The sequence below is a fragment of the Hordeum vulgare genome, chromosome 7H (assembly GCF_904849725.1).
Source record: "Hordeum vulgare subsp. vulgare chromosome 7H, MorexV3_pseudomolecules_assembly, whole genome shotgun sequence".
NCBI classification, from domain to species: Eukaryota; Viridiplantae; Streptophyta; class Magnoliopsida; order Poales; family Poaceae; genus Hordeum; species Hordeum vulgare.
In genome coordinates this window covers 594,334,005-594,348,283 of record NC_058524.1, presented here as the reverse complement: position 1 = coordinate 594,348,283, position 14,279 = coordinate 594,334,005, and the positions used below count along the sequence as shown (strand labels likewise).

The window sequence follows — 14,279 nt, the reverse complement described above, 5'->3', positions numbered from 1 at the left end:
GGTAGCAAAGCATGAGTACAAGTCATATTAAAGCAATAAAGACAAAGGAGCATTTACCTCTGATTGTTCTTCGGCGTCCGAGACTCGCCAACAACGGATGATTCCTTTACACTGGCCTTGCCTTTGTTTTTCTTCTTCTTTGGGGCGGGTTTGGTCGTTTTCTTGACGACTGTCTTGGGCCTTCGGTTCCAAAAGGCCGAATTCCTCTGATTGACATGATTAAAGCTCATATCAGAAACAAGCACGAGTATATTAAAAAGCTAGAAGGGTGACTTGGGATGTTTTACCTCTCGAGCCGGGTTAGAAACGTAGAAAGGTTTAATCCCGATTTTGGAGCAGTTCTCAACAGGCTCGCCACTAGGCTTCTTCACAATTTCAACAATGTCTTCTTCTTCAAGCCTCACGTTATAGAAGCATTGGGGGTGGTTTAAGTCGCCATTGAATTCACACATCAAGCCATTCTGGCGGCTCAAAGGCATGATTCTCCACTCCACCCAGCAGCGGATCAGATCGATCCCAGTAAGACCATTGACAGTAAGAGCCCTGAGCTTTGCGAAGATAGGGACAAACGTAGCTTCTTCTTCTTCAGTTAGCTTTTCAGGAAACTTGAAATCCATGGGCACACGTTCCTTCCTGAAGCCTGGTAAGGGGTTCTCGTTGGGTGGAGAAGTGTCGCGGTAGTAGAACCAAGTCTTTGCCCAACCCTTGGGATGACTGGGCAATGTAACAGCCGAGAACCCGCATTCTCGCCGTCGCTGGATGTTAACTCCCCCAAGCTCTAGGCAGGGCCCGTTGGCAAACTCGGTTTGGCGGTAAAGATAAAAGAACTTCCTGAACAAAAGTACAGTGGGCTCTATTTGCACGTAAGCCTCACAGAACACTTGGAACTGACAAAGGTTGCTGATGGAGTTTGGCCCTAAGTCTTGGGGATGGAGGTTGAAGAAATTCAAGGCGTCCCTGAAGAACTTTGAGCTGGGCGGCGTGAAGCCTCGCTCGAGGTGATCAGCGAAAACGACTACTTCCCCTTCGGTAGGTTGTGGACGTTGCTCTCCAAAGGCGGTTCGTCAGCCGATCGCTTCTTTGGATGCAAGATTGCCCACTTTCACCAAATTTGCAAGATAGGCGTCATTTACTTCTGTTGGCAACGAGTTGCATTTGGAGATGGAACCCATGATTACAAGTTTAAAAGGAGGGGGACGAAGATCTGCATAAGAAGGATTGGCGGGTCGTCGGGACATATGGCATGGTAGCTCCCTAGCCAACAGCTGAGAGCATGTCTAAGGGGGAGTTGTGACTCGCCACAGCATTGAGGGCGGGTTGCGACTCTAAACATTTCCTTAGGATATTCCTAATCAATGACAAACATGTTTACAATGCCAAGACATAATTTATGGATCTACAAGTGATTCTATTGAGGAAAATAAACTTTCCGAAATAAAAATGCTAAGAACACAAGAACACTGTGGAATGAGTGTGGTGGTCCTATAGAACAATGGGGGAATGATATGTTTGCTGTGGGTTGTTGATGGGACTACCGCAGTTCATTGCTAAAAAGAGGGATCTAAAGACCGTACCTATATGGGTTGATGGCATGATGAGATGACGCTCATGGAGTTTCGATGCTACTCTAAGAACTACGGGGGTCCGAGATCTAGGTTTAATGGAGAAGGCGGAGTTGCGTGCTGAGGGAAGGCGACAACGGAAGAATGACGCGGAGGTTTGCGCAGAAGACCACGCCCTTGATCAGCCCGAGAAGCCCTAGGTCCGGAGAAGAGGTTCGGCAGTGGCACGACGTTCGTGACGCAAGCTCGAGGAAGAAGACACATTGGAGGAGATGGAATAGAGGTAGGTGGGGATGCCCCCTCCCCCCACGGCTATTTAATGACCCAGGGTAAAATCGAAACGACAGGCGCGGGAGTCAAGTACGTGCATTGAAAACCGGAAATGATGGCGCCTAGATTTTCGGGATGACAAGATAAGACAAAAGATCCGTTGGAAGTGATATCATCAAGATCCATGGAATAATGGAAAAGATGGCATCATCAATAAAAGACCTGGCGACTCAGGTAATTCAGAAAGATAGGCGGCTTGTCACTTGTTGAAGAAAGGTCAGAGATCGTGTACGAATCGCCGAAGACAAGTATGAAGGTTTATTGGCGTGAACAAATTCAAGTCAATCCGGGGCCTAATGTAAAGGATATTGCCCACGGTATGACCCGCCCTCTTGGGTCAGGTCAGGTAAATGGCGATTCTACATTCATGATCAAGATAAGCGTCGCCCAAGGTTTGAGATGTGCGAGGAGAACCTCGACGAAGAGCCGGACAGGGCCTATAGGACCAGATGGCGGTTCAAGACTAATGGAGAAGATAAGTCGCCAAGGAGGTTTCCTAGCTTGGAAGACACGGTGACTTAGAGATATTGAAAGCAACAATTTGTAATGTGGCCAGGACTTTGTAAACCCTAGGGCCTCGACCTGTATATAAAGGCGAATCTCTAGGGCAGATAAGTTAAGTTAAAATCCATCGAGAGCTAGGTCAGGCGAGTTACGCCCTCCTTGTAATCGAATCCACCATCAATATACACAAAGCAGGACGTAAGCTTTTACCTCCACCGGAGGGGCCGAACCTGGGTAAACCTAAGTCTCTCTTCCGCTCACCCCCTTTGAGTCGCCACCAAGGTGCGATGGCTCCATCACTAAGTCCTTTCACGAGGACATCTGCCGTGACAAAATCACAACAGGTTTAGTGACCGCCCTCAAGGATCCCTTACTGGAATCACGACATCTTGCATTGTGCGTGGGCGTGAGGAGATTATGGTGGCCTTAGTGGCATCTTGGAGAGCATTGTGCCTCCACGCCGCTCCAAACGGAGATTAGCATCCGCAAGGGTGTGAACTTCGGGATACATCATCGTCTCCGCGTGCCTCAGTTATCTCTTACCCAAGCCCTTTACTTATGCACTTTAATTTGTGATAGCCATATTGTTTCTTATTAAATATCTTGCTATCACATAGTTGTTTATTTTTCTCGGCATAAGTTGTTGCACATAGGTGAGCCTAGTTGTTTTAGGTTTTGTGCTTGACAAATTAAATGTTTGTTTTATTCCGCATTTTTTCAAGCCTAAACCATAAGTTTTTTAATCTCCTATTCACCCCCTCTAGGCGACATCCACGTCCTTTCAATATGTCCTACTTGTTAGCTCTTATCCTGTGCCATATATTGTTAACTAATGTCCAACTTGCTTACAAGATAATGAAGACAGGGTGAGACAGAGTTGGCGGTGGTGCGCATGTCGTCGTCGGCGCAAAGGGGGCGGAGGACCTCATCCCCACAAACCGATGGTTTAGGAGGGTGGTGCTTCCTGGCAGGAGGGAGTAGATGAGCATGCCGCTCGGCACTGGCAGGAGGCTGAGGACCGGCCACGAGGAGGGTGTGGGGGGGCTATCAAATTCTATGTGCAGATCCATGACCAAGTGAACATCGCCATGCTCATCATCCCGCCTAAATTCAGGTCAGTGATGAAGCAATGGCTGGTCACCGTCCCTCTTTGTGTCACGAGTCTCTCCGCCAACAAGTGGTGCGTGTTGTGGGTCCACGTGTAGATGTTCAGTGGGCACATGGTGCTGGGGTGTGGCTGGGAGTACTTCTGCCACCGGCACAAGATCGTCCCCGGCGACCTTGTAGTCTTTAGGCTCTCCATCCTGGGGCATAAGGTGCAGATCTTCAATGCCAACAACTCCAACATCTGCAGGGTCCTGTGCTCCTAGCCGAGCCGTGTTGGCAACATCGCTCATGCAATGTAGTTTATTCCTTCTAGTCTGAAATGGACTAAATTAGTGTAGATTTGAACTGAAGTCCGACCGTCTCTTTTGTTGTGAACTTGTCTATATTTTGGCCATGGACTAGCACCCTGGGGCCTGCAGGGGCATCGGATGCCCTCTTGTATTAAACGTTTGCCTAGTAGTACTTAAGAGTTGCGTGTTCTTTCTTTGTTATTGATTTATTGGTGATGTGTTCTTGTTGCTGATAATGAGTATGTTGGGTGTGCAGTGTGTGTTGTGTGCTGACAAATGGGTGATAAGTCCACCATATTTGAAATGGGTTAACAGATCAAGTATTTGCACCCAACGAAACAATTGTGTTTTGCATCTGCTTACACCTAAAGCATAAACACACACAACCAAACAACATGCACCGAGTTGGGCCTTGATGCAATGCAGCAACCAATCAACATGCAGATGTTGATTTTTTGCATGCATATGCAGTGTTTAATAGAAAGATGAGTGGGCACCGGTGGCTGAAATTCTTGCTCATATATACTATTCCATCATGCATACCATCTCTGTAAAATCCTCCCGCTGCAAAGAATCATGCATTGTCGATAGCCATAATTTTTCATTTTTAATCCTCATGGGTATCAGGTGTTCCACCATATCATCCTTTGCTAGTGCCCATACTGACCTGGACATAGAGCACTCTGACTAGCGTAGGCTTCGTGTGATACAAAACTTCGAAGGTGGGGACTGAATGTTGTGTGGGACGTCACAAGAACACATTTAGTTTTGCAGGAACCGATACTTCGCACGGATCTCTCCATTGCTTCGAAGCTGACACATGGCCTGAAGCACCACTTTTGCCTTCTAGCCAGTCGTCGTCCCTTGAGATTTTCGTGTTTACTAGCATAAAAGCCCGTGCGTTGCAATGGAAAACAAAATAACACACGTTTTTAACGAAATAATCATGACTCAAGACCATAATAGTCCGCGTCCATTATTTTCACATGACATTATATTTGTGTTTCCAATGGTTGCCTTAGTGCTCACACAATGAAAAAGCTTTTAAATGTGTTAGTTCTAAGGCGTCTCTCACTCTCTCCACATCCTTTATTTTCACATGGCCTCACATTTGTGTTACCAATGATGACCTCAGTGCTCACACAACGAAAACATGTTTAAATGTGTCAGTCCGTCCAGCCCCATCGGATCACCGCTCCGATCTGTCATGGGTTCCTCAAGCGACAAGATGAAGATATGCCTAACGCATGCCCTCCTTAATCTGGTTCAAGTGTTAGTAAGTCAGAGGCGGAGAATGTCATGGAAGCCGAGATCAGAGGACTAGAAATGGTGATTGGAGCCTTTGTTGCGATGAGGAACTTGCTTGGTGTTTCGGATTTTGTAGCAGTAGTAGGTAAGTGGGGGTGACAACGCAGATGCGTTCGAAGTCTTGTCTCTGATAATGAAAATCTACGGTCTCGCCTTAATTGGTTGTGCTTGTCGATGGCTTTGTTGAAGGCATTGTTTTAAGGGTGGGGCCTATCTTCAGGGTGAAAACCTAAGATCTACGATCGGGTGACGACGGCACTTGTACATTGTTTCCTTCTTTGGGTGTCGCTTTTGAAGAACTTGAACTTCAGGTGTTGTATTGGTGGTGGTTGTACTCCTCTTGTAAGGACTAGAACTGTGTAGTGAGGCTTTTTTTCTTTCTTTAGCTTCTTTTTCTTCATTTTTTGGATGTTTGTATCCGTAATATCATTAGGGTAATATCATTAGGGTATTGCATTGCTGAAGAGGTTGGATGTAATTGATATGTATGTGATACTAATATATTTATTTTATCAAAAAACATATTATAATCAGCAGTTGGCATTATTATTAACCGTGTTGTGAATAGGAGTAGTAGATAACTACAAGCCCAAGCCCAATAGAAGCCTACCAACTTAACTCCAAAGCCATCGAGGCTTGCAAACTGCCCGTTTTTCCACAAAGCATTCTGGCGGCGCCATTGGAACAATCAGTCGATCCGCACTAAAAACACAGTCGATCGTATCTGTATCTCGCCGATAGAGCCTAGGGAAAAATCATCTAGATGCCTGCCGCTGCACCCAGTCCGCATGCCCCAGTAAACGACCAAACTAGGACACCGCGCGCCGTGATTCAACCGTGGTGCTATATATTCATGCACTCGGTTAATTTTGCACTCCCACCAGCTGTCCGGCCATCAGGTCGTTCATTACCGTATAACTATTTTCTCTCCCTAATAATAAAGCACCGAAGGCTTCTGTTGTCCGTAGCGGCTATTATGCAGAAAAGCCTCTATCATTTTTGTTATTCAACCCGCACTGCAGTTTTAAGTCCATGGCAGGGAGCCGGTGCTGCCCATGGGTCTCGCTTCACACCGGCGTCAGTCCACCCCGCCGTCGTCCGCCTCGCCTTGTCGCGCGCCGAAGAACTGGAGGAGGCCACTCAACCTCCACCCCTACCCCTTCCCGTCACACGCCCCGCCAACCCCGCTGCTCCCTCCCCTCGCCCATCCCAATCTAGCGGATCTGGAGGCGGGCGGCACGGCGGGGGTCGCCGGTGAAGACGAGGAAGACATGAGGAGTGCTTCCTCGGGAGGATCGTGGAGGATGATGTCGTTGACCCTGCAGCCGCCGGCGTGATTTTCCCCTACCCGTGTGAACCATAGCAGCCTCACAAACGCCGGAGGGAGGAGGCTCGATGGACTCGAGCACGGCGTCATTGCGCTCGCGGGAGGATTAGGGAAGGGGCGGGCTATGGAGACTTTGGGACAGCTGATGGAGGCGCTAGCCTTGTCGGAAGGCTGGACAAGGCGACCGGTGGCGGCTCGCCATGGCTGCACAGCGCGGGAGCGGACGCATGTGTTCGGTGGCCAGTCTGTGTGGATGGAGATGAGATTTAGCCGTGATGAACAAATAGCAGCAGACCTTGATGTTATTTTTCTCTGAGCTGAATTTTCTGTAGATGAGATCCAGCCGTTATAAACAAACAGCAACAGATCGTTCTGCAATTCAGATCCACCAAGGAAGAGATGGACGAGGTCGTGCTACTCCTTTCATCTATCTGAATTGCTATATGAAAAGCTATGAATTGCCCATAGTTGCAGAACCTAACAACTACCGACTTACCACATTTTAGTGTTTTCGTACTGTCACAAGAAACAGTATGTTAACAGTTTAAGTACTCAAAATTTGCAGGTATTGTAGAAGGGCAAAGGTTATGTTCAAGGAGCTTGAACTGAAGAAGGATCCATATGTCGTCGAGCTTGATCAGCGAGGTACATCCTTGTTCACTTGTTTGTTGTATCTTATCAGTCTCTTTTTTTCTTTATCTGTAAAGATTTTGCCTTAAATATATATTGTCATGTCCTCTACTACAAGTACAGTTGGTTATGTCCTTTTGTTCTCAGAATCGGGTCATCTTGGGGTATATATGTCTAGGGCATTCAGCCATGATTTTACCACCAGTGGAAGTTCCATAGAAACTAACCTGGTGGTATCTATGAAATAAATTTTTAAGAATGATATCGCATACTGAAACAACAGGGTTCAAATTACTCTTTGGTAGCACGTGATGGAATAGGTGTTTGTTTGTGTGTTATTCTGCACTTATGGGTGCCAGTGGGCACATGTTTGCCCTGCTGCTATTCTCTTGCAACAAAAACTGGCTTTCTCCTTTTGATGAAAAGATGCACATAATTCTTTTAGTTACATTGCATTGGTTCTTAGACTGGGAATACCAACATTCCGAACATGTTGTAAATGCTTACAATTCATAGAATTTTTTCAATGAAAAGATGTATTCCGGTTGTGATGTAGAGGATGGTGGGGAAATCCAGAACGCCTTATCTGACATGGTTGGGAGCCGTACTGTTCCTCAGGTTTTCATCCGTGGAAATCATTTGGGAGGCTCTGATGGTACATAGTGTTCTCGTACATAGATCAGTTAGAACAAGTATTTCAGTGAATTCTTGTTCCGTCCCGACTCCTCACCTTTTTATTTTCATTCATGGGAAAATGCAGATACTGCTGACGCATATGGAAGTGGCGAGATGGCTAAACTTCTGAACATCAGTGTCAAGGACGATCTTTGAATATAATTTTAGCACAAATCTTGTCCTTCTTGTTGAGGTTACCAATGCCTTGCAATGCAACCCTGGATTATCTTTCTCGCAGAAACTATCACTCGGACTCTGTCTTATAAAAGTATAAACTGTTTTAACCGTACTTTGTGGCGATCCCTCGGTTGTTATCTCGCACTGTGATTGTTCGATCGTTGCGTAGTGATTGATTGCATTTCAAGCACAAACCACAGATTGTTTCTGCATATCACCATACACACGAAGTACATATATGTTTAGTTTAAGTGACAAGACATCTCTCAATCTAGCTAGGATCCGAAGTTGGACTTTGCCGATGAGGTTGGTCGGTGTTTTCACGTCTGTGCATCTCCCCAAAAGAGGATCATATACTTTTAGATGTAGCCGTGAAGTGTTTTCATGGTAGTAGAAGAGCAGCCCACCCGGTGTTTTCACGTTTGTGCATCTCCCCAAAAGAGGATCATATACTTTTAGATGTAGCCGTGAAGTGTTTTCGTGGTAGTAGAAGAGCAGCCCACCCGGTGTTTTCACGTCTGTAAATCTCCCCAAAAGAGGATCATATACTTTTAGATGTAGCTGTGAAGTGTTTTCATGGTAGTAGAAGAGCAGCCCACCCATATGTAACTCTCTCAAAGGAACCTCATAATTGATGACTTTCCAATCCCCATGCATGAAGTCTATTTCAAATTCGAATTTGATCTCTTTATCGAGTTCCCCTGAGCGATGGCTAATGAGACAACATGTGAATTGTTGAAATCAAAAGAAATAATAATAGAATTATCAGAAGAGACGAAAGTGGAGTTGATAGTACAACCCTACCATGCAGGAATCGCATTGGAGTAACAAAATTTATTAAGGGCATCATATCAATCAACTAAGTACTCCCAAAATGAGCGAAAAAAGAAATTACGTTACATCGAAACAATTTGCAGGGCATGATAGCTGCTACAGGTTGCGAGGCTTTAAAAGCTAGATCGCTAATGAGGAGCTATTGGGCAAGAATGTTTAGAAAACCGATTAAGGAATCTCATACGCATGTCTGCTATTTTGTGAACAAAAGGATGCATGTTCTAGAAAAACTGGGCAGTGAAGGGGGACCATCACGACTAGATCAATCTCTACCTAATAATAAAGCATCGAAGGCTTCTCTCGTCCGTTGCGGCTCTTTTGCAGAAAAGCCCCTATCATTTTTGTTATTCAACCCGCACTACAGTTTTAACTCCATAGCGGGGAGCCGGCGCTGCCCACGGGTTAAGTTGGCTTTTTCAGGTCCAAACTTGATTATACAAAAAGCAATAATCAGTTTTACCTTATTATTGGTGTCTATTAAAATAATACACGATGCAATATAAAGCTGGTTGGGCGTCTTTCTTCGCCCGATGCAACGCACGGGCATTTGTACTAGTTGTATACCTATATGTCGACTTGATGTAGCACTGAATTTTCAATCAAATCGGTCTACACAATCTACCAGAACTAGTACTAGTACTATTTAGTTGTTTCCTTGAGTTACAGTATAGTATATACTAGATTAGTTAATTTATACACTAACATATACAATGGTTTATCGTGATAAATGCTACACATGTGGCACGAATCAATCCCACACAAACGTATGGGCTAAAAGGGGTCGGGCCAAACGTTCTTTTAATCATCCATTATGACACATCAGTCTTTTTATTTTAATTTACAAAAAATCATTTTTTTATTTCTAAAAAATTGCATGCAAATAGGAACAAAAATAGATAATCTAAAAAAATGTATTTTTCAAACTTTAAATATTTTATCTCTTAAATGAAAATTCCGTTTCAAAAACCATTTCCACCAATTAATCCGTCGTGACGAGATTTTCAGAACTAGATCTCATATAGATATGTTTCGATGACTTTTTTAGAGTTAAAAGTTGCCATGACTATTGCATATAAATTTTCATCATGATTATATTAAAGTTTTCATGATATATTTTGACTACTTTTTTCTCTATGTTCAAAGTAATTTTGACATGTTATAAAAAATAAGAAGCTAAACCTGCCATGAACAATTACTAAAATTTGTCATGATCCATGAAATAATTTTGATATGGTGCATAAGTAAAAATAAATATGTAATCAATTACTTTAAAAATGCTTGGTCAGTGGGTGAAATTTGCCATGAGCCATAAACTAGAATTGCCATGGTGAATAACTTAAATTTTCGATGATACAAGTACTTCAATTTGCCATGGTTCATACAAAAAAACATTTTCCATGTTCAAAGTACTAGAATTGACACAATCAAAGTACTAAAATTGCCATGATATGTAAACTTAATTTGTTGTGATGAATACTAAAAATTACCATTATTCTTGAATTAAATTTGTCGTGGTTATTTACAAAAAATTTCATAGTCAATTAATAAAAATTATCGTGAAAAGTAGTTGAAATACAATGATAGCCTTAAATCTAGATGGATAAAACTAGATAAAATATGTCATGACAACACTATTGTAAACACTATAGCAATTTCAGTGTAAACATCACGGCAACTTTTAACCCCAAAAAATGTCATCGAAACATATCCATATGGGATCTAGTTTTAAAAATCTCATCGAGGCGAATTTAATTATGAAAATGGATTTTTAATTAAAAAAGATTAAGAGATACAATATTTTTAAGTCCAAAAAAATAAAATATTATGGTGATGTCATATATTTGATGTGACAAGATGTATAATTATGAAGGCATGTGAACCGTATTGGCTCATAAAACACATGTGGGTGTTATCATTTATGCACATTTAATGATTAGATGTGTTTAGAAAATGCTATAGTATATATACGAGACCTCGTATATTGTAACGTGTGATGTCTTAGCCTTGTCTTTTTTTTGGCTTACAAGTTCATCAAATTTGATCCCTTAAACGTCCGTGAACGCGTTTAGGCGCGCCCGCATACGGCGACCAACAGACCTCAAATTAACATCTCCACAAGCGGATACCACAATTACTAACCGTCATATCCATATAATTACATGCACATGAAACATAATCTTAAGCAGAGCTCGCCCGGCATCATCGTCTCCATGTGTGGCGGCTGGTTGCGCCCTTATATTAGTGCGGTCGTTGACGAGGTAGAGTAGCACATGGGACACGTACCGGCCCACGGAACTTGAGGCGCTTCCATCTCTCATGCACTACTCTTCTCGTCGGAGCCTGTGACCTGCATGTCGCCGGTCGAAGTGAGATCGATGATGGATTTGTCATGGTTGGAGTCCGACACATCCACAACGATATAGTTGCGACACCCGGGGCTGCTGGCCACCCATATTGGCTCTGGAGTGTCCGACTCCGCCTCTTTGTTGTCCGCTGCGTGGGCAGCTACGGCCTCTCGCGCCTTGTGCCTTGCACGTAGGGCACGCTGTACCATATTAGCCTCCGACAAAGACGGGCCACGGAAGGCCTCGTCATCACCACACCAACAAACGGGTTCCACCTCTACAGCGTTCAGACACCAAACGGAGTGCACTGGTTGTGGTGAGGCAGGGGCGACGCGCCTAGCGCCAGATCCAAGCACCATTTGGACAAACTATGGACCCCTGGATCGAGTCCAATCGTTGTGGCGCGTTCTCTTGACGAGCATTGCGGCGCGCAATGTAGACAACCATCTCCTCCTTTGGACCAACTAGGATAGTTCCAAGTTCGCAGATCACGTGCCCGAGGACTCGGGTTCGCTGCCCATCATGTCAGAAAAAGTTGCAGATCGTCGGAAGTGAGCTACACGCGGAAGGAGGGAAATTGAGTGGAGTGGAGTGGTTTGGATTTGGTTCACTAAGCGGATGGGACAATATATGTGGGATCGGGGTGAACCAGCATGGGCCGGTTCGGATGTGGCGCCCGACCTCTCCATATCCGCTATAAGTTTGGGCTAGATCTGAGGACTATCGATCAGTATGAACGCTTCAGAGCATCTTCAGCCATGACTTGCAATTCAGGCCCTCAAACGTCCGCGGACGCGCCCATTCAGTGACCGAGTGTGTCCCCTATTTGTCCGCGTCCAACCACACTCCTTATTTTCTTTCTCATATGTCCGGTCACTTGCACGTGATTGATGGAGAGGAAGAAAGAGAAACGAAAGAATGAATAAAGAAAAGAAAAATATGGTCTCGGGTGGGATCGTGTCCTATGTGATGGACTAGCCGGACGTGTCGGGCGCGTCCGCGAGCCCTTATATCCTCCTCATATTTGAGATGGATATGAGGGATTACGGACAGCCCGGGCATATAGGGATGATATAAGGGGTCCGATTAGATCACTTTTTTCCTTCTCTCTTATGTCCGGTCACTGATCGGACGTGTCCGCGGGCATATGAGGAAACATTTGAGGAGTCCGGCTGTAGATGCTCTTAGTGTCGGTATTTGAGGCCTAGCTAGGTTGTTGTTTTGACCAGGCCGTTTGAGACCGATATGAGGCGCATGACATTTGTAACCATGATGGGCTAATTCGGCCCTTGAAACGTCTCCGGACATGTCCACGGACACTAACCTCGCACGTATGATATTTTCGTCTCCGCACCTGCATATCTTATATTTGACGTCTTATATCTTTAATATAAATGCAACGTGAACTACTCTACATGATCAAACAACGGACAACAAAATCAGCTGCAAATGGACAACAAGATCGAGTGCAAACGGACATAAAAAAACTTTACATCATCCAAAAGATAATCTGAACTCATCGCCGGACAAGTTCTTAAACATCAACGACTAAAAATGATATAAACATATTAGGAGGAGCAGGATCACCACTTCCGCGTCGAGCCTTTGCCCTTCCGATCACCGGCGTAACTGTAGGCGTCCGCGAGTGGTGGAAGGTCTAGGTCGTCGCCGAAGGGGGTGGAGCTCTGGTCGTCGTTGCAGTCGGAATCGGAGTCGGAGTTGGAGAGGACGACCAACCCCTTCATCTTCCGCACGGCCATGTCCTGTTGCAGCTTCAACTTGATGACCCGAGACGCCTCTTGCGCTACCTCCTTCGCATCATGCTTCGACTGCTCATCCAGAGTAACTTCGCGTTCTTCCATCGTTGCCGACAACCATCCATCTCCGCCGTCGTCAGCGATTGGCGGTAGACCCATGCGAGGAGCCGCCCGTCTTTGTCGGGCTTTGTCTGCATCCCACGTCGACGATGCACGGACTAGTCCGTCGTGTCCTTGTCCCTTTCCTGCTACCTCACGTTGCGGGCGGAGTGCACCTTCGATTTCGGAGTGCGCATGCGGGCAAGTGGCGCGGACACTAGCACCCATCGCTACGCCCCGGGGAGGAGCGTTCGGCAAGGAAGGGGACGACGTGGGGTGATACAGACTGCGATCTCTTGAAGGAGTTGTGTGTGGGCCGGGAGGGTCTAGCTCCAGTGTTCGCGCTACACCGACGCAGGAGCTGCGGCAATGCTGCAAATCTGGAGCTGCCCCGGTGTCTACCTTGGACCGCTCCAAGGCAATACGGAGGGTCAACTCCTCGTAGTCGAGGTCGGAGCGAGAGTGGCTATCGAAGCTCGACATTGCGTCGTATTGGATCAGAAACCAGGAGAGAAGAGAAGAAGACAGAGCGAGAAAGGCGAATGAGTGAGCTACGGTTCGAAACGAGGTGTCGGATTAGGGATTTTATGGGGCATTGATGGGTCGGTAGTGGGCTGAGCGTGTCAGATATGTCATGACGGACACGATAAGACATATGCGAGGACCTTCCATATCTTTCTTAGATTTGAATTGGATATGAGGGCATCAAACAATCCAAACGTTTGTGACCGGTTTGAAATGTCTAAGTGGGTTGACTTGTTAAGATTGATTAATGACCGGTCAACCCGCTCGGGGTGTTTAATACGTGTTTGGGCGTCGGCTGTAGATGCTTCTACACAACTGAATCGTGTGACATTTTGTATGGAAATTATGAGAAATCACAGCGAAGACATTATTGCAAAAGAGGAGCCGTCGGCGTGAGAATGGGTAGGATCGATGCTTGCGGCCAAGCCAGGGCGAACAAACACAAGTGCGGGTCTGTTTGATTCACAGCCACACTTTGCTAAATTAAAATTTAACAGTCACAGTTTAGTTGGCATATGTTTGGTTTTACGACAATTTGGCTTGCCACATTTTATTATCGCTATGACCCATTTGTCATAGAGTTAAAAAATTTACCAACTTTTATCAAAGTTTAACGTTCGTTTTTTCAGCCATACTTTGTGGCTTGCCATACTTCAACGGCTTACAACCAAACAGGCCCTGCAGACGCACAAGCCTGGGAGACCGACGGAAGAAGAGCCGGACGTACACACGCATGGGTCCCGAACGTAGTCATCCACCTCGTGGGCGTGATGGCGGACAGGCGGAGTGAGTGAGTGAGAGGGGGCGGT

The 14,279-nt window shown here is 45.5% G+C and overlaps 1 protein-coding gene across 1 annotated transcript; it reads left to right on the top strand.

The window, feature by feature from the left end:
- The first annotated feature begins 6,552 nt into the window (after window positions 1-6,552).
- Window positions 6,553-8,078, top strand: LOC123409420 (glutaredoxin-C8-like). The gene is made up of 4 exons (XM_045102327.1): window positions 6,553-6,671; window positions 6,994-7,073; window positions 7,615-7,713; window positions 7,819-8,078. The coding sequence occupies exons 1-4, from the start codon at window positions 6,553-6,555 to the stop codon at window positions 7,887-7,889; spliced, it is 369 nt and encodes a 122-aa protein (XP_044958262.1). The 3' UTR covers window positions 7,890-8,078.
- Window positions 8,079-14,279: the final 6,201 nt, after the last annotated feature.